At 51.7% G+C, this 27,409-nt stretch overlaps 1 protein-coding gene across 1 annotated transcript in view; it reads right to left on the reverse strand.

The window, feature by feature from the left end:
* Positions 1–27,409, reverse strand: part of LOC121291533 (tapasin-like) — a 76,656-nt gene that overhangs the window by 13,949 nt on the left and 35,298 nt on the right. The window contains exons 2-8 of the mRNA XM_041212870.1: positions 23,336–23,554; positions 18,936–19,208; positions 12,810–13,151; positions 8,831–9,154; positions 7,176–7,277; positions 3,299–3,336; positions 2,481–2,531 (exon numbers count right to left, since the gene is read on the reverse strand). Of these exons, the coding sequence (XP_041068804.1) occupies positions 2,517–2,531; positions 3,299–3,336; positions 7,176–7,277; positions 8,831–9,154; positions 12,810–13,151; positions 18,936–19,208; positions 23,336–23,554 (1,313 nt within the window). The 3' untranslated portion in view covers positions 2,481–2,516. The remainder of the gene's footprint in view (positions 1–2,480; positions 2,532–3,298; positions 3,337–7,175; positions 7,278–8,830; positions 9,155–12,809; positions 13,152–18,935; positions 19,209–23,335; positions 23,555–27,409) is intronic.

Here is a 27,409-nt window from a genome sequence, read left to right on the forward strand (position 1 = left end):
GTTCTAGTTTAGAGACCGGTTCTCAGTGATTCCGGTTCTAGTATAGAGACCAGTGCACAGTGAGTCTGGTTTTAGTATAGAGACCAGTCCACAGTGAGTCTGGTTCTAGTATAAAGACCTGTCCACAGTGAGTCTGGTTCTAGTATAGAAACCTGTTCACAGTGATATGGTTCTAGTATAGACATCAGTCCACAGTGAGTCTAGTTCTAGCATAGAGACCGGTCCACAGTGAGTCTTGTTCTATTATAGAGACCGGTCCACTGTGAGTCTGGTTCTAGTATAGACACAAGTTCACTGTCAGTCTGGTTCTCGTACAGCGACCGGTTCTCAGTGATTGCGGTTCTAGTATAGAGACCCGTGCACAGTGAGTCTGGTTCTAGTATAGAGACCAGTCCACAGTGAGTCTGGTTCTAGTATAGAGTCCAGTCATAACCGAGTCTGGTTCTAGTGTAGAGACAGGTCCAGAGTGATTATGGTTCTAGTATAGAGACTGGTCCACAGTGAGTCTGGTTCTAGTATAGAGACCTGTTCACAGTGATATGGTTCCAGTATAGAGACCAGTCCACAGTGATTCTAGTTCTAGTATAGAGACCTGTTCAGAGTGATTATGGTTCTAGTATAGAGACCAGTCCACAGTGAGTCTAGTTCTAGTATAGAGACCGGTCCACAGTGATTCTGGTTCAGTATAGAGACCTGTCGTCAGTAACCCTGGTTCTAGTATAGAGACCAGTCCTCAGTGAGTCTGGTTCTAGTATAGAGACCAGTCCACAATGAGTCTGCAACTAGTATAGAGACCGGTCCACAGTGAGTCCGGGTCTAGTATAGAGACCAGTCCACAGTGAGTCTGGTTCTAGTATAGAGACCAGTCCTCAGTAAGCCTGGTTCTAGTATAGACACCAGTCCTCTGTGAGTCTGGTTCTAGTATAGAGACCAGTCCTAAATGAATCTGCATCTAGTATAGAGACCGGTCCACAGTGAGCCCGGGTCCAGTATAGAGACCGGTCCACAGTGAGCCTGGGTCTAGTATAGAGACCAGTCCACAGTGTGTCTGGTTCTAGTATAGAGACCAGTCCACAATGAGTATGCTTCTAGTATATAGACCGGTCCACAGTGAGTCCGGGTCTAGTACAGAGACCGGTCCACAGTGAACCCAGGTCTAGTATAAAGACGGGTCCACAGTGAGCCCGGGTCTAGTATAGAGACCAGTCCACAGCAAGTCTGATTCTAGTATAGAGACCAGTCCACAGCGAGTCTGGTTCTAGTAAACAGACCAGTCCACAGTGAGTCTGGATCTAGTATAGAAAACAGTCCACAATGAGTCTGGTTCTAGTATAGAGACCAGTCCACAGTGAGTCTGGTTCTAATATAGGAACCGGTCCACAGTGAGTCTGGTTCTAGTATAGAGACTGGTCCACAATGAGTCTGGTTCTAATATAGACACCAGTCCACTGTGAGTCTGATTCTTGTATAGAGACCAGTTCTCAGTGATTCCGGTTCTATTATAGAGACCAATGCACAGTGAGTCTGGTTCTAGTATAGAGACCAGTGCACAGTGAGTCTAGTTGTAGTATAGCGACCGGTCCACAGTGAGTCTGGTTCTAGTATAGAGACCGGTCCACAGTGATTATGGTTCTAGTATAGAGACCGGTCCACAGTGAGTCTGGTTCTAGTATAGGAACCGGTCCACAGTGAGTCTGGTTCTCTAGTATAGAGACCAGTCCACAATGAGTCTGGTTCTAATATAGAGACCTGTCCACAGTGAGTCTGGTTCTAGTATAGAGACCAGTCCTCAGTAAGCCTGGTTCTGTTATAGAGACCAGTCCTCAGAGTCTGGCTGTAGTATAGAGACCAGTCCACAATGAGTCTGCTTCTAGTATAGCGACTGGTCAACAGTGAGCCCAGGTCTAGTATGGAGACCGGTCCACAGTGAGCCCAGGTCTAGTATAGAGATCGGTCCACAGTGAGTCCAGATTTAGTATAGAGACCAGTCCGCAGAGATTCTAGGTCTAGTATAGACACCGGTCCACAGTGAACCTGGGTCTAGTATAGAGACCGGTCCACAGTGAACCCGGGTCTAGTATAGAGACCAGACCACCATGAGTCTGGTTCTAGTATAAAGACCAGTCCACAGTGAGTCTGGTTCTAGTATAGAGACCGGTCCACAGTGGGTCCGGTTCTAGTATAGAGACCGGTCCACAGTGACTCCGGGCCTGATATAAATCCTGGTCCACAATGAATCTCTGACTATATCATGGAGCTCTGTTTGCTTGTGTGTTTGTGTATTTGTGAAAGTCGATGTGGTTATCTATGGGATTGATTGGCTGGGCACCTGTCCAATGTGGTTGCTCCTCCTAATTTGGAGTCCTCATGAGGTGAAGATCAGTGTTCACCTCACGAGCATTTAGTCAATGTGGAAAGCCATGTCTGATGGTAACAGGGGCTGATGCCAGGCAGTGGTTACAATTCCAGTTTATACGTACCACCAATGAGCTCTTCACTGACAGCATTCCATCCATTTAGTTTATTTTCTCCTGTAAGAGAAGGTCATGTCAGTCCTGAATGTAACAACATGTGAGAGAGAATGTCCCTCCACTCCCTGACTCTCAGTGTTCATGACCAATCATTCGACCTCAGTCAGAGGGTAAAGCAGTCCCAGAAAGCTTTTGCTCATTCCATTTCTCCCTTTCTCTCTGGCTGACAATCCCACATGGGCACCCTTAGCCCATTACCTACATGAGCATTATTCTTGTTGGTGCTCCAGTAGTGAGTGGTTATCCAACCATGGGCATGGGGACAAGAACAGTCAAAAAGTGGCAGAGGATGGGCAGCGCGTAAGCATCATCAGCAGGAATCTCATTCTACTGTTCTCTCTGAACCGAGGGACTCAGACAGAACGTGTTTCAGAGCCTCCCAGTTGTATGGGAAGGGGAGGAGTGCAGGAATGGTGAGAGTGGGGGGAGGGAATGGTTGGCATTACCTCAGTGCTGCACCGAAGTGTTGGCTCAGATTCCATGCTCTTGTCTCCGGGGCAGGACTTAAACCCCTTGAATACATCCCACACCCCAGGATGCTCCAAACTGGTGTCCTGACTCTGTGAATTACTAGGTTCATTGCTGGAAGGGGTTCTAACTCTGGGGCCCTGTAGTGAAGGGGCCATCACCTTCAGGACTGCCCCAAACCGGCAAGAATGTCCATATCAGCGGCAACACCCTCCCTTCCGACAGGTAGACGTTACTTTGAGCTGTGACTGCATGACTTGCGGGCTCAGTGAATGTAAATATTGTAGCTGTCTTTTTACCTTGCCTTCTTCTGTCAAATTAAGCACGAGAGGATAAACTGAAAGACAAAGGTAAAATACAGTCATAGAACCATAGAACACTACAGCACAGAAAGCAAGCCATTCGGCCCTTCTAGTCTGTGCTGAAATATTATTCCGCTAGTCCCATTGACCTGCACCTAGTCCATAACCCTCCAGACCTCTCCCATCCATGTATCTATCCAATTTATTCTTAAAACCAAGAGTGAGCCCGCATTTACCACGTCAGATGGCAGCTCGTTCCACACTCTCACCACTCTCTGAGTGAAGAAGTTCCCCCTAATGTTCCTCCTAAACCTTTCCCCTTTCACCCTAAAGCCATGTCCTCTCGTGTTTATCTCTCCTAATCTAAGTGGAAAGAGCCTACTTGCATTTACTCTGTCTATACCCCTCATAATTTTGTAAACTTCTATCAAGTCTCCCCTCGTTCTTCTACGCTCCAAGGAATAAAGTCCTAACTTGTTTAATCTTTCCCTGTAACTCAACTCCTTAAGACCCGGCAACATCCTAGTAAATCTTCTCTGCACTCTCTCAATCTTACTGATATCCTTCCTGTAGTTAGGTGACCAGAACTGCACACAACACTCCAAAGTTGGCCTCACCAATGTCTTATACAACCTCACCATAACATCCCAACTCCTATACTCAATAATTTGATTTATGCCAAAAGCTTTCTTTACAACCCTGTCTACCTGTGACGCCTCTTTCAGTCCGTGTGTGATCTTTCGTTCCTTCTGTCCACATGCTTCCAATGCAGATCTTTTAACAACAGACAAACTCTCCAGGCATTCCACAGGAGAGGAATTTAGGCAGAAATTGACACATATTGGGACAGATGACCATAAGCTTGGAAAAAGGGTCAATTGAAGAAGGAGAGAAGGGAGACAGAGAGAGAGGTAGGGCTGTTGGGAATGGAGGAGGTTGCAGAGAGAGGTAGGGTTGTCGGGAATGGAGGAGGTTGCAGAGAAAGGGAGGGCTCTAGGGGCTGGGAGGAGCTTGCAGAGTTAGGGAGGGTTGTAGGGGCTGGGAGGAGGTTGCAGAGATAGGGAGGGTTGTAGGGCCTGGGAGGAGGTTGCAGAGTTAGGGAGGGATGTAGGGGCTGGAGGAGGTTACAGAGATAGGGAGGGTTGTCGGGAATGGAGGAGGTTGCAGAGATAGGGAGGGTTATAGGGGCTGGAGTAGATTACGGAGATAGGGAGGAATCTAGGGGCTGGAAGAAGCTACAGCGATAGAGAGGGTTGTATGGGCTGGAGGATGTTACAGAGAAAGGGAAGGTTGTCAGGGATGGAAGAGGTTATAGAGATAGGGAGGGTTGTCGGGGATGAAGGAGGTTATAGAAATAGGGAGGATTCTAGGGCTGGGGGAGGTTACAGAGATAAGGAGGGTTGTAGGGGCTGGAGGACGTTACAGAGATAGGGAGGGTTGTCGGGGATGGAGGAGGCTATAGAGATAGGGAGGGTCCTAGGGGCTGGAGGAGGTTACAGAGATAAGGAGGGATGTAGGGGCTGAAGGAGGTTACAGCGATAGGGAGAGTTGTCAGGGCTGGAGGAGGTTCCAGAGATATGGAGGGTTGTAGGGGTTGGAGAAGTTTACAGAGATAGGGAGGGGTGTAGGGGATGGAGGAGATTCCAGAGATAGGGAGGCTTGTAGGGGTTAGAGAAGTTTACAGAGATAGGGAGGGTTGTAGGGGCTGGAGGAGGTTTCAGAGATAGGGAGGTTGTAGGAGCGGGAGGAGGTTACAAAGATAGGGAGGGATATTGGGGGTGGAGGAGGTTACAGCCATAGGGAGGGTTGTCAGGGATGGAGGAGGTTATAGAGATAGGGAGGGTTATAGGGGCTGGAGGAGGTTACAGTGATAGGGAGGATTGTAGGGGCTGAAGGAGGTTACAGAGATAGGGAGGGTTATAGGAGTGAGAGGAGGTTACAAAGATAGGGAGAGATATCGGGAGTGGAGGAGATTACTTACAGACATAGGGAGTGTTATAGGGGCTGGAGGAGGTTACAGAGATATGGAAGGTTATAGGAGCTGGAGAAGGTTACAGAGCTAGGGAGGGATATCGGGGGTGGAGGAGGTTACAGACATAGGGAGGGTTATAGGGGCTGTAGGAGGTTACAGAGATAGGGAAGGTTATAGGGGCAGGGGGAGGTTGCAGAAATAGGGGGTAGTGGGACCATTGATGAATTGACCAATTCTCTTCGTGCTTTCTGCTCTTAGGTAACATAAGAACGTAAGACCTAGGACCAGGAGTAGGTGATTCAGCCCCTCGAATCTGCCCTGCCATTCATTACGATCAAGGCTAATCTCATTTCGGCCTCAACTCCAATTTCCTGCCCTCTCCCCATAACCTTTCAACCCATTCCTGATTAAAATTCTGTCTATCTCCTCCTTAAATTTATTCAGCGTCCCGGCATCCACTGCACTCTGAGGTAGTGAATTCCACAGATTCACGACCCTTTGAGGAAAGTAATTCCTCTTCATCTCTGATTTAAATCTACCACCCCTTAGCCTAAAACTATGGCCGATAACCAAGCAAAGGAACCCTCTGTGAAGACCTCATTTCCTCACCACTCTGCGATCATCCAGTCCAAACTGGTACAGAAGGTAAAGTCACACAGGATCAGAGGTGAGCTGGCAGGATGGATACAGAATTGGCTTGGTCACAGAAGACAGAGGGTAGCAGTGCAAGGATGCTTTTCTGAATGGAGAGCTGTGACTAGTGGAGTTCCGCAGGGATCAGTGCTGGGACCTTTGCTGTTTGTAGTATACATAAATGATTTGGAGGAAAATGTAACTGGGCTAATGAATAAGTTTGCAGATGACACTAAAGTTGGAGGAGTTCCAGATAGTGAAGAGGATTGTCAAAGGATACAACGGGATATAGATCGGTTGGAGACTTAGGCAGAGAAATGGCAGATAGAGTTTAATCCGGACAAATGTGAGGTAATGCATTTTGGAAGGTCTAATAAAGGCAGGAATTACACAGTAAATGGCAGAACCCTTAAGTGCGTTGACGGGTAGAGGGATCTGGGTGTACAGGTCCACAGGTCACTGAAAGTGGCAATGCAGGTGGATAAGGTAGTCAGGAAGGCATATGGCATGCTTGCCTTCATCGGCAGGGGTATTGAGTATAAAAGCTGGGAAGTCATGCTGCAGCTGTATAGAACCTTGGTTAGGCCACACTTGGAATACTGTGTGCAATTCTGGTCGCCACATTACCAGAAGGATATGGAGGCATTGGAGAGGGTGCAGAGCAGGTTTACCAGGATGCTGCCTGGTCTGGAGGTTATTAGCTATGAGGAGAGGTTGGAGAAACTCGGATTGTTCTCACTAGAGCGATGGAGATTGAGGGGCGACTTGATAGAAGTTTACAAAATTATGAGTGGCATGGAGATAGTCAGAAGCTTTTTCCCAGGGTGGAAGAGTCAATTACTAGGGGACATAGATTTAAGGTGAGAGGAGAAAACTATAGAGGAGATGTGCGGGGCAAGTTTTTTACGCAGAGGGTAGTGAGTGTCTGGAATTTGCTGCCAGAGGAGGTGGTGGAAGCAGGTACGATAGTGGTTTTTAAGAGGCAGCTTGACAAATACATGAATAGGATGGGAATAGAGGGATACGGACCCCAGAAGTGCAAAATGTTTTAGTTGACGGGCAATATGATGGGCGCAGGTTTGGAGGGCCAAAGGGCCTGTTCCTGTGCTGTACTTTTCCTTGTTCTTTGTTCAAACAGGGGGACAGATTCCGCAATTGGACTTGGAAAAGCTGTGACCTGGCTGAGAGACTGCGATAGGGGGACTACAGGCTAGCTGAAGATCATCTGATCAGCAAAACAGTTTAAAATATCCACATCAAGGCAATTACCTTTCACAGTAAATATCCAGTAGAAAAATTTCAATGTGGTACATAGAATGAAAGCACAAATGAACAACCCAATCACATCATCAATGGAAGGACCAGCAGCTCCTGCAGGGAGACAAAGAGAGAACCTGTTAACTACCTCTCGGTACCATTGCTCTCACTCAGCAGGCAGATCCTCAACGTGCACCTTCAGAGTAAATCCTCCCCATTTCCCTTCTCGCCTTGCACAGCAGGATCCCCCCTAAAGGTCAAAAGGTCATGACAGGGATCAGCCTCAGAATTCAGCAAGAACTGTAAAGCGAAGTTATAGAGGCGGCTTGAGGTGACTGCTTGTTAAAGCGAGCAGATCAAGGGACACGGGCGTGTTGAACCTGTGGATAGCAGCACTGAGGTGGAACTGGACCCCCCCCCCCCCCACCACCCCTCCCCACCCCCATCGCCCCACCCCACCTCCCCAATACCCCCCCACCCCCCCGCCAAACCATGATAATCTGAGCCGTTCAGCCATCCTGTGGACATATCGGACCAGTTTTAAGGCTGTCTCCATCCGCTGGGGAGGACTGCCTGCTCTTTACCGAACCAGTTGCTTTTTAAGGGAATGCAGATCAGGGCACCTGATCCTCCCCGCCAGATTACCACAGAGTCCAAAATGCGCCCCGTCCATCAGTTTCCATCCAGTGCCCAAGGCTGCAGCGAGGCTGGAGAGTGCTGCATGCTCTCTGATGCTGAGCAGATGCAGCAGATGCAGCAGAGCAGGGCATGAATATTGGATCGACTCTCAAAACTGACTCTTACTTGAACGTCATCCAGAATATCCCCCTTAAACCAGTGTTCAAAAAAAGCCTCCCAAAACCAGGCCATTTTAATCTTCCAATGCCAATCTCGAAAAGGGATCACTTTTAACCAACGACAAGAGCCTGCATTTCACTGGCCCCATTAACATACAAAAAACCATTGGGAGGCACTTCACAAAGGTGCAATCAGACAAGAACTGACACAGAGTCAGAGAACACAGGAAAGGTGCAGGCGTTAGGAGGTGCAACCAAAAACCTTGGCCAAAGAAGTGGGTTTAAAAAAAAAAATGGTCTTTGAGGGAGGAGAGAGAGGGAGGTAGAGAGGCAGAAAGGGTTAATGAGGGGATTGGAGAGAGTGCAGTGGAGAAAGGGGGCTGTGGAATGTGGGATAGACCAGGTTCGAGGAGGGCAGAGTTCTTGGAGGGTAGGGCTGGGAGGAGTTACTGAGACCAGGACAAAGTATTCCAGACGGAAGGTTTATATAGTATGGGGCTGGACTCTACGCAGATGATTGCAATGAGAACAGTGTGACCCCTTCCTTAATAAGGGGTCCTGACTCTCTGTAAAGGGGCTACCCGCGGCAAGCCTTGCTATTTAAACAGGTGAAGAAGGTTGGTGACTAGCGTGGGTCACAGGCCGGGATGGGAACTAATCTCACACGGATCATGGTACTGGTTCAGAGACTCTCGGGCCAGGCGTGTGTGTACTGGACTATCAAAGTATGAGGGCTAACAACGAACTACACTCAAACTGGGAAGCATGGTTCTCATGCATTGACCCTGGTCCCCAGGGTGGTAGAAGAGTCGGGGTCTGGGACTACTTCAAACACCGACTGTATTAGCCCCGGGTTTGCGTTGCCTTTACCTGCTACCTTCAGGGTTATGCTCTTCCGGACTGCAGACCCAACAGACACATGGTCAACGTAGCAGGTGTAGACAGTGTCATGGTCGCCTGAGGTGGGCTTGATGCTGATGTAACTCGTCACGTTGAATGTACCATCCGGGTTCTCGCGGTGGCCACTCATCCAGCTCTGGGTGATGTGCTCGGCAGTGCTATTACCAACAGGTCTCTTCATCCAGCTTACACTCACATCCAGGGGGTAGTAGGAGCTGATCTCACACAGCACGTGGTGGGCCTGGTCAGGAGCCAGGTACAAAGGATCCGGGTTCAGTGCAAGTTTTGGAGGCTCTGCCAACAAAAATGGAAAGAAATAGTGACCGGCACTCGGACGTCCATCACCACACCCCCCCCACCACGCTCCCTGCCACACCCCCCCCTCCCCAACTCACCACAACCCCCCTCCCCGCCTCACCACAACCCCCTCCCCACCCCCACCTCACCCCCCCTCCCCCCCTCACCACAACCCCCTCCCCCCCTCACCACACACCCCCACCTCCCCAACTCACCACACCCCCCTCCACCCCTCACCACACCCCCCTCCCCCCCTCACCACACCCCCCCTCCCCCCCTCACCACACCCCCCTCCCCCCCTCACCACACCCCCCCTCCCCCCCTCACCACACCCCCCTCCCCCCCTCACCACACCCCCCCTCCCCCCCTCACCACACACCCCCACCACGCTCCCTGCCACACCCCCCCTCCCCCCCTCACCACACACCCCTCCCCCCCTCACCACACCCCCCCTCCCCCCTCACCACACACCCCCTCCCCCCCTCACCACGCACCCCCACCACGCTCCCTGCCACACCCCCACCACGCTCCCTGCCACACCCCCACCTCCCCAACTCACCACAACCCCCTCCCCCCCTCACCACAACCCCCTCCCCCCCTCACCACACCCCCCTCCCCCCCTCACCACACACCCCCACCTCCCCAACTCACCACAACCCCCTCCCCCCCTCACCACACCCCCCTCCCCCCCTCACCACACACCCCCCTCCCCCCCTCACCACACACCCCTCCCCCCCTCACCACACACCCCCACCACGCTCCCTGCCACACCCCCCTCCACCCCTCACCACACCCCCCCTCCCCAACTCACCACAACCCCCCTCCCCGCCTCACCACACCCCCCTCCCCACCCCCACCTCACCCCCCCTCCCCCCCTCACCACACCCCCCTCCCCCCCTCACCACACCCCCCTCCCCCCCTCACCACACCCCCCTCCCCCCCTCACCACACCCCCCTCCCCCCCTCACCACACACCCCCTCCCCCCCTCACCACAACCCCCTCCCCCCCTCACAACACACCCCCACCTCCCCAACTCACCACAACCCCCTCCACCCCTCACCACACCCCCCACCACGCTCCCTGCCACACCCCCCCCTCCCCAACTCACCACACCCCCCTCCCCCCCTCACCACACCCCCCCTCCCCCCCTCACCACAACCCCCTCCCCCCCTCACCACACCCCCCTCCCCCCCTCACCACACACCCCCACCTCCCCAACTCACCACAACCCCCTCCCCCCCTCACCACACACCCCCTCCCCCCCTCACCACACCCCCCCTTCCCCCCTCACCACACCCCCCTCCCCCCCTCACCACACACCCCCTCCCCCCCTCACCACACCCCCCCTTCCCCCCTCACCACACCCCCCTCCACCCCTCACCACACCCCCCTCCCCCCCTCACCACACACCCCCACCTCCCCAACTCACCACAACCCCCTCCCCCCCTCACCACACCCCCCTCCCCCCCTCACCACACCCCCCTCCCCCCCTCACCACACCCCCCTCCCCCCCTCACCACACCCCCTCCCCCCCTCACCACACCCCCCTCCCCCCCTCACCACACCCCCCCTCCCCCCCTCACCACACACCCCCACCTCCCCAACTCACCACAACCCCCTTCCCCCCTCACCACACACCCCTCCCCCCCTCACCACACCCCTCACCACAACCCCCTCCCCCCCTCACCACACCCCCCCTCCCCCCCTCACCACACCCCCCTCCACCCCTCACCACACCCCTCACCACAAACCCCTCCCCCCCTCACCACACCCCCCTCCCTCACTTCACCACACCCCCCTCCCCCCCTCACCACACCCCCCTCCCCCCCTCACCACACCCCCCTCCCCCCCTCACCACACCCCCCTCCCCCCCCTCACCACACACCCCCCTCCCCCTCAACACACCCCCCTCCCCCCCTCACCACACCCCCCCTCCCCCCCTCACCACACCCCCCTCCCCCCCTCACCACAACCCCCTCCCCCCTTCACCACACCCCCCTCCCCCCCTCACCACACCCCCCCTCCCCCCCTCACCACAACCCCCTCCCCCCCTCCCCACACCCCCTCCCCCCCTCACCACACCCCCCTCCCCCTCACCACACCCCCCTCCCCCCTTCACCACACCCCCCTCCCCCCTTCACCACACCCCCCTCCCCCCCTCACCACACCCCCCCTCCCCCTCAACACAACCCCCCTCCCTCCCTTCACCACACCCCCCTCCCCACACCCCCTCCCTCCCTTCACCACACCCCCTCCCCCCCTCACCACACCCCCCTCCCCCCCTCACCACACCCCCCCTCCCCCCCTCACCACACCCCCCTCCCCCCCTCACCACACCCCCCTCCCCCCCTCACCACACCCCCCTCACCACACCCCCCTCCCCCCCCTCACCACACCCCCCTCCCCCCCTCACCACACCCCCCTCCCCCCCTCACCACACCCCCCCTCCCCCCTCACCACACCCCCCCTCCCCCCCTCACCACACCCCCCCTTCCCCCCCCACCACGCACCCCCCCTCACCTCGCCCCCCTCTCCCCTCACCTCGCCCCCCTCCCTCCCCTCACCTCGCCACCCCTCCCTCCCCTCACCTCGCCGCCCCTCCCCCTCACCTCGCCCCCCTCCCTCCCCTCACCTCGCCGCCCCTCCCCCTCACCTCGCCCCCCTCCCTCCCCTCACCTCGCCGTCCCTCCCCCTCACCTCACCCCCCCTCCCTCCCCTCACCTCGCCACCCCTCCCCCCTCACCTCGCCCCCCTCCCTCCTCTCACCTCGCCGCCCCTCCTTCCCCTCACCACACCCCCCTCCCTCCCACCAGCAATAAGAAGGGGCAATGGGACTGAGGGGATCCCTCTCTCAGGGAGAGGGGCAATAGGGAATGGGACTGAGGGGATCCCTCTCTCAGGGAGAGGGGCAATAGGGAATGGGACTGAGGGGATCCCTCTCTCAGGGAGAGGGGCAATAGGGAATGGGACTGAGGGGATCCCTCTCTCAGGGAGAGGGGCAATAGGGAATGGGACTGAGGGGATCCCTCTCTCAGGGAGAGGGGCAATACAGACTGGGACTGAGGGGATCCCTCTCTCAGGGAGAGGGGCAATAGGGAATGGGACTGAGGGGATCCCTCTCTCAGGGAGAGGGGCAATACAGACTGGGACTGAGGGGTATGTTCTCTCAGGGCAATAGGAACTGGGACTGAGGGGATCCCTCTCTCAGGGAGAGGGGCAATACAGACTGGGACTGAGGAGTATGTTCTCTCAGGGCAATAGGAACTGGGACTGAGGGGATCCCTCTCTCAGGGAGAGGGGCAATAGGGACTGAGACTGAGGGCAGCGCTGATTCAGGGAGGGGGGCATTGCGACTGAGGGGATTCGATAGCCCCGCTGCCTCCTCTTCCTGAGAGAGGGCTCCCCTCAGGCCTGTAGTAAGTATCTCCGTCTGTCTAGTTTGGGCTGCTCTTGGGGAGAGCTGGCACAGACATGATAGGCCAAATGGCCTCCGCGTGTGCTATGAACATCTTTTGTTCTACTGCCTGTTATGCATTTCTTGTCAGATTTTGCTTGTCCACATCTCGGAGAGCACCCTTCTTGTTATCCACATTCCACCTTCAGTACTGGAGATCTAACAGGATCTATTCACAATCGGACTGTTGACTATACCTGTGACATGCAGGTCAATGGACTGCTGAGCGTGTAGGTTGGGCATATAAATGGTACAGATGTAGCTTCCTTCGTGCCTCATGTCAACATTGCGAATCAGGAGTGAGGCGTTTCCGTGACTGTGGAGCTCGTAGAAGAACATTTCAGTCCCCTCGTCAGCCATGTCCACCCGGTCTTTGGCCCCATTGTACGCGTACACCAGGTGCCCGCTGCCCTTAAACTGGTAGCGCCACTCCACCGCAAAGCCAGTCTTCCTGTCCATGGCAAAGCCACAATCAAGGAGGACATCCCGTTTCAGTTCCGTCTTCAGAGATGGTGTGCGGGTGAACACATTCAGGACAACTGAGAAAGAAAGGCCAGAGTTAGAAGCATGGAAATCATGGAGAGAAAGATTCACGTTTAGTTGGCGTCTTCCGCAACCTCAGCATGGCCCAAATCGCTTTACAGCCAATGGGGTCCTTTGAAAATATAGTCACTATTTTGGCTCAGTGGCTGGCATTCTCGCCTTTGAATTGGAAGGTTGTATTTCAAACCCTGCTCCAGGACTTGAGCACAGTAACCAAGTGCAGCGCTGATGGAGTGCTGTACTGTTGGAGGTGCCATCTTTCAATGGGATTAAGGCCCTGTCTGACCTCTCAGATAGGCACACACACAATCCCACAGCCACTATTTCGAAAGAGATCGGCGGGGAGCCTGTGTCCTGGATGATCTTTATCCCTCAATCAACGTCACAAAAACCAGATTATCTATTATTATCACACTGCTGTTTGTTTATTCACACTCCCCTTCTCTTTCTCCAGCACTTTTTTTTTTTGCTTTCAAGTGTTTATCCCATTCCCTTAGGAAAATTACTATTGAATCTGCATCCAGCACCCTTTCAGACAGCTCGCTGTGTTTAAAAATAAACTTAACATTCCTCCTCCCCTCTCTGGTTCTTTTGGCAAGGGAACAGTGGCATAGACCAGAGGTCCAGAATAATGCAGAGACATGAGTTCGAAACCCCTCCAATTAATTAACTAATATCTGGAACAAAATGCTAGTCTCAGTCATAATGAATGTTGTAAACACCCATCAGGTTCATGAATGTCCTTTAGGGAAGAAAATCTGTCATTGTTACCAGGTCTGGCCTACATGTCACTCCAGACCCACAGCAATGTCCCTTAATTGCTCCTCTGAAATGCCCCAGCAGGTCACTCAGTTCAAGGGCAATTAGGGATGGACAATGAATGGCGTTGACGTTTCGCGTCCTCATGACCCTTCAACAGATCTGTCGAAGGGTCATGAGGACTCGAAACGTCAACCCTTTTCTTCTCCGCCGATGCTGCCAGACCTGCTGAGTTTTTCCAGGTAATTCTGTTTGTGTTTTGGATTTCCAGCATCCGCAGTTTTTTGTTTTTATGGGCAATGAATGTTGGTCACATCCCAGGAATGAACAAAAAAATTATAAGAACATAAGAATTAGGAGCATGAGTAGGCCATTTGGCCCCTCGAGCCTGCTCCACAATTCTACGAGATCATAGCTGATCTGACTGTGGTCTTAACTCCTTTCCTGTCTGCTCCCCATAACCCTCCACTCCCTTGTCGATCAAAATTCTGTCCAACTCAACCTTGAATATATTCAATGAGCCAGCCTCCACTGCTCGATGGGGGAGAGAATTCCAAACAGCAACAACTCCCTGAGAGAAAAGATTCCTCCTTACTTCCACCTTAAATGGGAAGACCTCATATTTTTAAACTGTGCCCCCTCGTGCAGATTCCACGCCCACAAGGGGAAACATCCTCTCAGCAATGCCCTGTCAAACCTCCTCAAAACCTTATGTTTCAATACGATCACCTCTTAGTTGTTTAGTATTAAAGAACTTCAGTATTGCTGAAAAAAGGGACAGTTTTTGTTGAAGCTTTTAGTCTTGCACTCATCAGGACAATTCGCAAGAAATGCCAATGTCACCATCAACTGGTGCATTCTCCATGGCAACGCCTCTACCAATCAGAATCCACCTACCAACCAATCAGCATTCTCTTTTCATGCAGTATAAATTTGCTGTTTTCTCCTGACTTTGGCATTTTCTTGCAAATTGTCCTGATGAGTGCAACACGAGAAGCTTCGACAAATAAAATGTCTGTTTTCAGCAATACTCAAGATCACCTCTCTTTCTTCTAAACTCCATTGAGTAGAGGCCCAAACTACTCAATCTTTCGTCAAAGGACAACCCCTTCAACCCAGGAATCAGCCTGGTTAACCTTCTCTGAACTGCCTCCAAAGCAAGGGTTTTTAAGTAAGAAGGCCAAAATTGCAGGCAGTACTCTAGGTGCAGTCTCAGCCAATGTACTGTAAAGTTGTGGCAAGACTTCCCTACTTTCATATCATGAAAACGGAAAGTGAGGAAAAACTCAGCAGGTCTGGCAGCAACAGTGGAGACAGAGACAGAGTTAAGAACATAAGAACTAGGAGCAGGAGTAGGGGATTCAGCCCCTCGAGCCTGCCCTGCCATTCAATACGATCAAGGCTGATCTCATTTTGGCCTCAACTCCAATTTCCCGCCCTCTCCCCATAACCTTTCAACCCATTCCTGATTAAAAATCTGTCTATCTCCTCCTTAAATTTATTCAGTGTCCCGGCATCCACTGCACTCTGAAGTAGTGAATTCCACAGATTCACGACCCTTTGAGAAAAGTAATTCCTCCTCATCTCTGATTTAAATCTACCACCCCTTAGCCTAAAACTATGGCCTCTCATTTTAGAATGCCCCACAAGGGGAAACATCTGCTCCACGTCTACTTTGTCTATCCCCTTTAGCATCTTATATACCTCAATTAGATTTCCTCTCATCCTTCTAAACTCTAGTGAGTATAGGCCTAAACTGCTCAAACTCTCTTCATAAGGCAAGCCCCACATCTCTGGAATCAATCTAGTGAACCTCCTCTGAACCACCTCCAATGCAACCACACCCTTGACATCAAGGCTGCATTTGACCGAATGTGGCATCAAGAAGCCTTAGCAAAACTGGAGTTAATGGGAATCAGGGGGAAACCACTCCACAGGTTGGAGTCATGCCTAGCACAAAGGAAGATGGCTGTGGTTGTTGGAGGTCAGTCATCTCAGCTCCAGGACATCACTGCAGGAGTTCCTCAGGGTAGTGTCCTCGGCCCAACCATCTTCAGCTGCTTCATCAATGACCTTCCTTCCATCATAAGGTCAGAAGTGGGGATGTTCGCTGACGCTTGCACAATGTTCAGCACCATTCGCGACTCCTCAGATACTAAAGCAGCCCATGTCCACATGCAACAAGACCTGGACAATATCCAGGCTTGGGCTGGCAAGTGGTAAGTGACATTTGCGCCACCATCTCCAACAAGAGAGAATCTAGCTAGCGCCCCTTGATGTTCAATGGCATTCCCATCACTGAATCCCTCCACTATCAACATCCTGGGGGTTACCATTGAGCAGAAACTGAACTGGACCAGCCATATAAATACTGTGGCTACAAGAACAGGTCAGAGGCTTGGAATCCTGTGGCGAGTAACTCACCTCCTGACTCTCCAAAGCCTGTCCACCATCTACAAGGCACAAGTCAGGAGTGTGATGGAATACTCCCCACTTGCCTGGATGAGTGCAGATCCCACAACACTCAAGAAGCTCAACACCATCCAGGACAAAGCAGCACCGCTTGATTGGCACCACATCCACAAACATTCACTCCCTCCACCACCGACACACAGTAACAGCAGTGTGTGTACCATCTACAAGATGCACTGCAGGAATTCACCAAGGCTGCCTCGACAGCACCTTTCAAACCCATGACTGCTACTATCTAGAAGGACAAGGGCAGCAGACACATGGGAACATCACCACCTGGAAGTTCCCCTCCAAGTCACTCACCATCCTGACTTGGAAATATATCGCCGTTCCTTCACTGTCACTGGGTCAAAATCCTGGAACTCCCTCCCTAACAGCACTGTGGGTGGACCTACACCACATGGACAAAATCCTGGAACTCCCTCCCTAACAGCACTGTGGGTGTACCTACACCACATGGACAAAATCCTGGAACTCCCTTCCTAACAGCGCTGTGGGTGTACCTACACCACACGGACAAAATCCTGGAACTCCCTTCCTAACAGCACTGTGGGTGTACCTACACCACACGGACAAAATCCTGGAACTCCCTCCCTAACAGCACTGTGGGTGTACCTACACCACACGGACAAAATCCTGGAACTCCCTCCCTAACAGCACTGTGGGTGTACTTACACCACACGGACAAAATCCTGGAACTCCCTCCCTAACAGCGCTGTGGGTGTACCTACACCACACGGAAAAAATCCTGGAACTCCCTCCCTAACAGCACTGTGGGTGTACCTACACCACATGGACAAAATCCTGGAACTCCCTCCCTAACAGCACTGTGGGTGTACCTACACCACACGGAAAAAATCCTGGAACTCCCTCCCTAACAGGACTGTGGGTGTACCTACACCACATGGACAAAATCCTGGAACTCCCTCCCTAACAGCACTGTGGGTGTACCTACACCACATGGACAAAATCCTGGAACTCCCTCCCTAACAGCACTGTGGGTGTACCTACACCACATGGACAAAATCCTGGAACTCCCTCCCTAACAGCACTGTGGGTGTACCTACACCACACGGACAAAATCCTGGAACTCCCTCCCTAACAGCACTGTGGGTGTACCTACACCACATGGACAAAATCCTGGAACTCCCTCCCTAACAGCACTGTGGGTGTACCTACACCACATGGACAAAATCCTGGAACTCCCTCCCTAACAGCACTGTGGGTGTACCTACACCACACGGACAAAATCCTGGAACTCCCTCCCTAACAGCACTGTGGGTGTACCTACACCACATGGACAAAATCCTGGAACTCTCTCCCTAACAGCACTGTGGGTGTACCTACACCACATGGACAAAATCCTGGAACTCCCTAACAGCACTGTGGGTGTACCTACACCACACGGACAAAATCCTGGAACTCCCTCCCTAACAGCACTGTGGGTGTACCTACACCACATGGACAAAATCCTGGAACTCCCTCCCTAACAGCACTGTGGGTGTACCTACACCGCAGGGCCAAAATCCTGGAACTCCCTCCCTAACAGCACTGTGGGTGTACCTACACCACATGGACAAAATCCTGGAACTCCCTCCCTAACAGCACTGTGGGTGTACCTACACCACATGGACAAAATCCTGGAACTCCCTCCCTAACAGCACTGTGGGTGTACCTACACCACATGGACAAAATCCTGCAACTCCCTCCCTAACAGCACTGTGGGTGTACCTACACCACATGGACTGCAGCGGTTCAAGAAGGCAGCTCACCACCACCTTCTCAAGGGTAACTAGGGATGGGCAAGAAATGCTGGCCCAGCCAGCGATGTCACATGAATTTTACAAAATGCAGTCCATCAGGTCCAGGGACCTTGTCAGTGTCTCATAATCACAATTATTTTATGTTGTTCATTCCCCTTTGCCCCTTAATTTTCTGTTGTTATTATGAGGTCCTTTTAGTGTCTTCTATCATGAAGACAGATACAAAGACTCTGCTACATCCTTGTTTGCAATTATTAATTCCCCAGTCTCATTCCCTAAGGAAGCAATACTCACTTCAGCTACTCTCTTCCTTTTTATATCCTTGTAGAAGCTCCTACTGTCTGTTTTTATATTTCTTGCTAATTACTGGCTAATCTGTGCTCTCTGATTATAAATCCTCTTGCCACTAGAAATATCTATTCTTTAAACACCTCACAAAATCATAAAAGGGAATAATTGAAGGGAGGGAATGACGTAGCATCAGGTTACTACGGAACGTAGGAATTGTTGGATAGGGACAAGGAAGGCTCATCTCGTTCACTTTCTATTAGGATTGTCGCATGTTACGATGAGAATGGAATTGCTAATTAATCATAGCAATCGATCTCTATCAATTAATCTGCAACAGGCCCGAACAGTGATGGACAGCTTGAGGAACTCTTAAGTTCAATGTCACTGTTCCTGCTACTTACGATGTATGCCAAGTAAGAGCAGGACATTGAAGGGAGTTGGGCCATGGGTTAGATATAGGAGGCTCAGTCAGCGGGAACCCTCGGTTCATGATACCTGATGTCTGGTGTGGGGAGGTGTCGTCTGCTCCTCTGGGGCCCGAGGTGACCCGATGGACACTGGCCACATTGAATGAATGATCAAAAGTCTGAAGGTGGCTGCAAAACCAGGTGCTGGAGTGGTAGGCAGGTGTCCTCTCGTCCTCAGTCAGGTGAGTGGCCCAGATCACACTGGACTCTTGCGGGGAGTACTTATTAATCTCACAGTGCGGCTTTTTACTTGGATTTTGAGGCTGTTTGAAACCGGGGTGAGCGGTAATTCTTGAATAATCTGTTCAGTGAAAAAGAGGTAGAGAAGAGGAAAACAAGTATATGAATTAATTGGGTAATTGTACATTTCACTCCAAGAAGCATTCTGTGTCAGATGGGAGGGTCACACTGGTGCACTAAAGCATTCTTCTGAGGCCAGGAATTACACTGAATGGCTGTTGCACAGAAGAGGAAGGGAAGATACTCCATACTTAACCCATACTAGGAGAGGCAGGGGTGGAGATAGCAGGGGCGCTGGCAATAATTTTCAATACCTCTCTGGCCGCAGGAGAGGTGCTGGGGACTGGAGGACAGCCAGTGTGGTACCGTTACTCAAGAAGGGAGGAAGGGTTAAACCAGGGAACTACAGGCCAGTCAGTCTAACCTCAGTGGTGGGGAAAGTATTGGAAGCAATTCTGAGGGACAGAATTAATCTACACTAGGGGAGGCAGGGATTAATCAAGGACAGTCAGCATGGTTTTGTTAAGGGGAGGTCATGTCTGACCAATTTGATTAAATTTTTCGAAGAGGTGACCAGGCATGTAGATGAGGGCAATGCATTTGACATAGTCTGCTTGGACTTCAGCAAGGCTTTTGATAAAGTCCCACATGGGAGACTGATAATGAAGGTAAGAGCCCATGGGATCCAAGGCAATTTGGCAAATTGGATCTGGAATTGGCTGAGTGGCAGGAAGCAGAGGGTGATGGTCGAGGGGTGTTTTTGTGACTGGATGCCTGTGTCCAGTGGGGTTCCACAGGGATCGGTGTTGGATTTAGACTTGAATGTAGGAAGGTTGATAAGTAAGTTCACGGATGACATGAAAATTGGTGGGGTGGTAAATGAGTGAGGAGGATAGCTTTAGATTACAGGAGGATATAGACGGGTTGGTCAGATGAGCTGATCAGTGGCAAATGGAATTTAATCCGGATAAGTGTGAGGTGATGCACTTGGGCTGGACAAACAAGGCACGGGAATACAGGATGAATGGTAGGACCCTGGGAAGTACCAAGGATCAGAGGGACCTTGGTGTGCATGTCCACCAGTCCCTTAAAGTAGCGGGACAGGTAGATAAGGCGGTTAAGAAGGCATATAGGATACTTGCCTTTATTAGCCAAGGCATAGAATATAAGACCAGGGAGGTTATGCTGGAACTGTATAAAACGCTGGTTAGGCCACAGCTAGAGTACTGTGTGCAGTTCTGTAATCCGCATTATAGGAAGGATGTGACTGCACTAGAGAGAGTGCAGAGGAGATTTACCAGGATGTTGCCTGGGCTGGAGAGTTTGAGTTATGAGGAGAGATTGGATAGGCTGGGGTTATTTTCCCTGGAGCAGAGGAGATTGAGGGGGGACATGATTGAGGTGTATAAAATTATGAGGGGCATAGATAGGGTAGACAGGAAGGAACTTTTCCCCTTGGTGGAGGGATCAATAACCAGGGGACATAGATTTAAGGTAAGGGGCAGGAGGTTTAGAGGGGATGTGGGGAAGAATTTTTTCACCCAGAGGGTGGTGGGAATCTGGAACTCACAGCCTGAAAGGGTGGTAGAGGCAGAAACCCTCCTAACACTTAATAAGTTTTTGGATGGGCGATGCCATTGCATACAAGGCTATGGGCCTAGTGCTGGAAAATGGGATTAGAATAGTTGGGTACTTGTTTTGACCGGTACAGACTCGATGGGCCGAAGGGTCTTTTTCTGTGCTGTAGACCTCTATGACTCTATAACCAAGTGAAGGAATCTCAACCTGTCTTCAGATTGCCATGTTAAATTATGTGTGTGTGTGTGTGTGTGTGTGTGTGTGTGTGTGTGAGTGTGAGTGTGTGTGAGAGTGTGTGGGGGTATGTGTGGGTGTGTGTGTGAGTGTGAGTGTGAGTGTGTGTGAGAGTGTGTCAGTGTGAGTGAGTGTGTGAGTGTCAGTGTGAGTGTGTCAGTGTGAGTGCATGTGTGAGAGTGTGTCAGTGTGAGTGTGTGTGTGTGAGTGTGTGTGTGTGTGGGGGGGGGGTATGTGTGGGTGTGTGTGTGAGAGTGTCAGTGTGAGTGTGTGTGAGAGTATGTCAGTGTGAGTGCATGTGTGAGAGTGTGTCAGTGTGAGTGTGTGTGTGTGTGAGTCTGTGTGTGTGTGATTGTGTGTGTGTGAGAGTGTGTGGGGGTATGTGTGGGTGAGTGTGTGTGTATGTGTGTGTGTGATTGTGTGTGTGTGAGAGTATGTCAGTGTGAGTGTGTGTGAGAGCGCGTGTGTGTGTGTGGGGGGGGTATGTGTGTGTGTGTGTGTGTGTGTGAGAGAGGGTGTCAGTGTGAGTGTGTGTGAGTGTGTGTCAGTGTGAGTGTGTGTGTGAGTGTGTGTGTGCGTGTTTGTGTGAGAATGTGTGCGTGTGTGGGGATATGTGTGTGTGTGTGCGTGTGTGTGTGTGTGTGTGTGTCAGTGTGAGTGTGTGTGAGTGTGTGAGTGTGTGTATGTGTGTGTGTGTGAGAGTGTGTTTGTGTGTGAGAGTGTGTGTGTCTGTGCGTGTGTGTGTGTGTGTGTCAGTGTGAGTGTGTCAGTGTGAGTGTGTGTGTTTGTGAGTGTGTCAGTGTGAGTGTGTGTGTGAGTGTGAGTGTGTATGAGAGTGTGTCAGTGTGAGTGTGTGTGTGAGTGTGAGTGTGTGTGTGAGAGTGTGTCAGTGTGAGTGTGTGTGTGTCAGTGTGAGTGTGTGTGTGTGTCAGTGTGTGTGTGTGAGAGAGTGTGTGTGTGTGTGAGTGTGTGTCAGTGTGAGTGTGTGTGTGTGTGTCAGTGTGAGTGTGTGTGTGTGTGTGAGAGTGTGTCAGTGTGAGTGTGTGTGTGTGTCAGTGTGAGTGTGTGTGTGTGAGTGTGAGCGTGTGTGTGTGTCAGTGTGAGTGTGTGTGAGAGAGTGTCAGTGTGAGTGTGTGTGTGTCAGTGTGAGCGTGTGTGTGAGTGTGTGTGTGTGAGAGTGTGTTTGTGTGTGAGAATATGTGCGTGTGTGAGTGTGTGACAGTGTGTGTGAGAGAGAGAGAAGAAGAGAGATCATGGCTGATTCTATCAAGCTTGCTTCACAGGTGTGCAGAAGATGTGTGAAATATTTACAAAATTCTTTACTTGAGGAGAGACGTACTAGCATTGGAGGCATTTCAGAGAAGATTCACTAGATTGATTCTTTGGATGAATGAGTTTGTCTTACCAGGAAACGTTGAGCAGGTCATTGGAGTTTCGAAGAATGAAAGATTCTGAGGGGATTGACAGGGTGGGTGACAAGAGGAAGCTTCCCCTTGTGGGGGATTCTAGGACTAGGGGCACAGTTTCAAAATTAAAGATCTCCCATAGAAGACGGAGATGAGGAGGAATCTTTTCTTTCAAAGGATCATTAATCTTGAGCATTCTCTTTCACAGAGAGCAGTGGAGGTTGGGACATTGAACATATTCGAGGCTCAGTTAGGGAGATTTTTGATCGACGAGGGAGTTGAGGGTTATGAGTGGGAGGCAGCCAAGAATTAGGAGTTAAAGCCACAATCAGATTGAATGGTGGAGCAGGCTCAAGGGGCTGAATGGCCACCTTCTGCTTCTGGTTCTGATGGTCAGTGGTTCAGTGTCACCTCACTCTGATGAAGCAAGAAGCTATATTCTCTGAACAGGGAGGATTGCTTTTTTCATTATGTTTAAACATTGTTTTACTGTCCGATTCTGGAGAAGGAATACATTGAGATGATAAGGAGGCAATAATCCCTCAGTTAGATAGAGGGCCTTTAGCTTACTCCAATTGTATTAGACACTTGAGGTTGCTTGTTCTCTCTGAGGAACTCTCCACTGGTACAATGATTTAATTGGAAGCTGTGACAAGAGTCATACAGTTTGTAGTTTCAGGTTCAGGGAGGAACCAACTAAAGTGTGTACAACTCTTAGCAGTTCATACTGAGGGAAGCAACAGACTGTCTAGTGCCCTGGGACAAGAGGGCTTAAAGCTACTGTCAAGATCAGGCATGGTCTGGTGTGTCCCAACATTGATAATTATCAGCTTGCTCGGTCCACGGACACAGTTAGTGAGATAGGAACGTTGCGGGACAATTGTAGTCGTGCAGAAACGATTACTTAATCCAGTCACTTCTACGTAACAAGCGTTTAGCACTCGATTGGCATTTTGGAATCTGCTCTTACCTCTCACATCGAAGAACATGCCAGGCTTCAGCTCCGAGGCCAGGCCCAAATCCAAGGGTAGTTCTTGCTCCTCCCCATTTTGGTAGGGGACTTGGCGAAGGAGCAGGAGAGCTGGATCCTGGGCAATGGAGTTGGGGAAGCTGCTCTTTGCACCGATTTCCTCCACAAACCAGCACTCCACCAGCGTGCCAAGCTGCAACAAACTGCCGTGGCTCATCACTGTGAAGAGAAAGAGGTGGCGCTTGTCAACGTTAGTGAACAGGGTTGCAGTACCTGGAGGACTGTGTACAATTTTGGCCTCTCTACTTCAGGGGGTATTTGCATTGGAAGCAGTTCAGAGAAGGTTCACTCGGCTGATTCCTGGGATGAGAGAGGTTGAGTAGGTTGGGCCTATACTCATTGGAGTTCAGCAGAATGAGAGGGGATCTTATTGAAACACAGAAGGCCCTCGGGGGGGGGGTGGGGTTCACAGGGTTGGTGCTGAGAGGGTGTTTCCCCTCATGGGTAGGGGGGGATTCTAGAACGAGGGGTACACTTTTAGAATAAGAGGCCTTCCATTTAAGAGGGAAATGAGGAGGAATCTCTCCTCTCAGGGGGCTGTTAGTGTCTGGAATTCTCTCCCTCAGGGAACAGTGGAGACTGGGTCACTGAATATATTCAAGGCCGAGTTAGATAGATTTTTGATCGACGAGGGACTCGAGGGTTATGAGGGGTGGTGCAGACAGGAAAGTGGAGTTAAGGCCACAATCAGATCAGCCATTATCTTAGTGCATGGAGGAGCAGACCCAAGGGGCCTACTCCTGCTCCTATCTTCTGATCATTGTACCAATTCTAATCTCGATTCAAAACGATTCCCTTCCTCATCTCCAAAGTTTAGTTTGAGCTGAAATGTGGTGCTTCCTCCCCATTGCCAGTGATGGGTACACTCCCAGTGTCCAGTCCCGCAACCCTCCGAGATACCTGCGCTCGTCGAATTCTGGCCTATTGTACATCCTGCTTTAATCACTCCTCTGTGGGTGACCGTGCCTTCAGTTTCCTGGGCTCCAAGCTCTGGAATTCCCTCTCTAAACCTCTCTGCCTCTCTACCTCACTCTTTTAAAACTCTCCGGAAAACCACCCTATTTCACCAGGCTTTTGGTCAGCTCACATAACATATCCTCATGGGTCTCGGTGTCAGGTTATGTTTTATAAAGTCCCTGTGAAAAGCCTTGAGATGTTTTGAAATGTTAAGGGCACTGTATATAACGCATATAAGATGTTAGTGATGTTATCGTCTAGTCAAACACCACCTGTACACATATTTCTGAAGAGAGACATGTTGCAAAAGCCTCACAAGGGTGCCAGGTTTCAAACGATCACAACAGCTGATACCACTGGGGAAGAGGCTGCTGATTGGTTAACATCGAGTCCAATCTCGCACGCTCGAGATTGTCCCGATTGGTGTGAGGTGAGAAAGCTTTGGCAGCATGTTCTCCTTTCAGCAATATTCAAGATCGGTACTGTTTCTACACAAGCAGATTAAACATGTTTCACACTGGAAATCCCATGTCCATTTTATAACGCTAATTCTCCATGTAATCATGTCACGCTTGAACCACGCCTTAATAGTTAAGGACCAGCACTGCCACCACTGGTCAGACGGTCTCATTACAGGCTGACATGTGAAACACATCCAGAACTGTGAGTAACACTGTGGAATGCTGTCATAGGGCATGTTCACCGCTTCAATGTGGCCAGAGGATGCCAAAAATAACTAGAACAAAATTGTGTGCATTAAGAGGTCATTGCTTACATCAGGAGTCTGCCGATGGCTCAATATGGAGAGCAGGTCCCAGGAAGTGTGTCAGTATTTACAGGGGAGTCCCCGGGGAGTGTGTCAGTATTTACAGGGGTTCCCCGGGGAGTGTGTCAGTATATACAGGGGGCCCCGGGGAGTATGTCAGTGTTTACAGGGGGCCCCGGGGAGTGTGTCAGTATTTACAGGGGTTCCCCGGGGAGTGTGTCAGTATTTACAGGGGGGCCCCAGGGAGTATGTCAGTGTTTACAGGGGGTCCCCGGGGAGTGTGTCAGTATTTACAGGGGGTCCCCGGGGAGTGTGTCAGTATTTACAGGGGGTCCCCGGGGAGTGTGTCAGTATTTACAGGATGTCCCCGGGGAGTGTGTCAGTATTTACAGGGGGCCCCCAGGGAGTGTGTCAGTATTTACAGGGGATCCCCGGGGAGTGTGTCAGTATTTACAGGGGGTCCCGGGGAGTGTCTCAGTATTTACAGGGGGGACCGCGGAGAATGTGTGAGAATTTACAGGGGGTCCCCGGGGAGTGTGTCAGTATTTACAGGGGGTCCCGGGGAGTGTCTCAGTATTTACAGGGGGGACCGCGGAGAATGTGTGAGTATTTACAGGGGTTCCCCGGGGAGTGTGTCAGTATTTACAGGGGTTCCCCGGGGAGTGTGTCAGTATTTACAGGGGGTCCCCGGGGGGTGTGTCAGTATTTACAGGGGGAAACCCGGGGAGTGTGTCGGTATTTACAGGGGGGCCCCAGGAAGTATGTCAGTGTTTACAGGGGGCCCCAGGGATTGTGTCAGTATTTACAGGGGGGGATCCCCGCGGAGTGTGTCAGTATATACAGGGGGTCCCCGGTTGTGTCAGTGTTTACAGGGGGTCCCCGGGAAGTGTGTCAGTATTTACAGGGGGTCCCCGGGGAGTGTGTCAGTATTTACAGGGGGTCCCCGGGGAGTGTGTCAGTATTTACAGGGGGTCCCCGGGGAGTGTGTCTGTATTTACAGGGCGGTCCCCGGGGAGTGTGTCAGTATTTACAGGGGGTCCCCGGGGAGTGTGTCAGTATTTACAGGGAGGTCCCCGGGGAGTGTGTCAGTATTTACAGGGGGTCCCCGGGGAGTGTGTCAGTATTTACAGGGTGTCCCCGGGGAGTGTGTCAGTATTTACAGGGGGTCCCCAGGGAGTGTGTCAGTATTTACAGGGGATCCCCGGGGAGTGTGTCAGTATTTACAGGGGGGCCCGGGGAGTGTGTCAGTATTTACAGGGGGGACTGCGGAGAATGTGCGAGTATTTACAGGGGGGTCCCCAGGGAGTATGTCAGTGTTTACAGGGCTCCCCGGGGAGTGTGTCAGTATTTACAGTGGGTCCCCGGGGAGTGTGTCAGTATTTACAGGGGGTTCCCGGGCGGTGTGTCAGTATTTACAGGGGGGCCCGGGGAGTGTGTCAGTATTTACAGGGGGGACCGCGGAGAATGTGCGAGTATTTACAGGGGGTCCCCAGGGAGTATGTCAGTGTTTACAGGGCTCCCCGGGGAGTGTGTCAGTATTTACAGTGGGTCCCTGGGGAGTGTGTCAGTATTTACAGGGGGTTCCCGGGCGGTGTGTCAGTATTTACAGGGGGTCCCCGGGGAGTGTGTCAGTATTTACATGGTGTCCCCGGGGAGTGTGTCAGTATTTACAGGGGATCCCCGGGGAGTGTGTCAGTATTTACAGGGGGGCCCGGGGAGTGTGTCAGTATTTACAGGGGTTCCCCGGGGAGTGTGTCAGTATTTACAGGGGGAAACCCGGGGAGTGTGTCGGTATTTACAGGGGGGCCCCAGGGAGTATGTCAGTGTTTACAGGGGGCCCCGGGGAGTGTGTCAGTATTTACAGGGGGTCCCAGGGGAGTGTGTTAGTAATTACAGGGGTTCCCCGGGGAGTGTGTCAGTATTTACAGGGGTTCTCCGGGGAGTGTGTCAGTATTTACAGGGGGTCCCCGGGGGGTGTGTCAGTATTTACAGGGGGAAACCCGGGGAGTGTGTCGTTATTTACAGGGGGGCCCCAGGGAGTATGTCAGTGTTTACAGGGGGCCCCGGGGAGTGTGTCAGTATTTACAGGGCTCCCCGGGGAGTGTGTCAGTATTTAAATAGGGTCCCAGGGGAGTGTGTCAGTATTTACAGGGGGTCCCCGGGGAGTGTGTCAGTATTTAAATGGGGTCCCAGGGGAGTGTGTCAGTATTTACAGGGGGGCCCGGGGAGTGTGTCAGTATTTACAGGGGGGACCGCGGAGAATGTGTGAGTATTTACAGGGGGGTCCCCGG

Source organism: Carcharodon carcharias, chromosome 19, assembly GCF_017639515.1.
Source record: "Carcharodon carcharias isolate sCarCar2 chromosome 19, sCarCar2.pri, whole genome shotgun sequence".
Classification (NCBI taxonomy): domain Eukaryota; kingdom Metazoa; phylum Chordata; class Chondrichthyes; order Lamniformes; family Lamnidae; genus Carcharodon; species Carcharodon carcharias.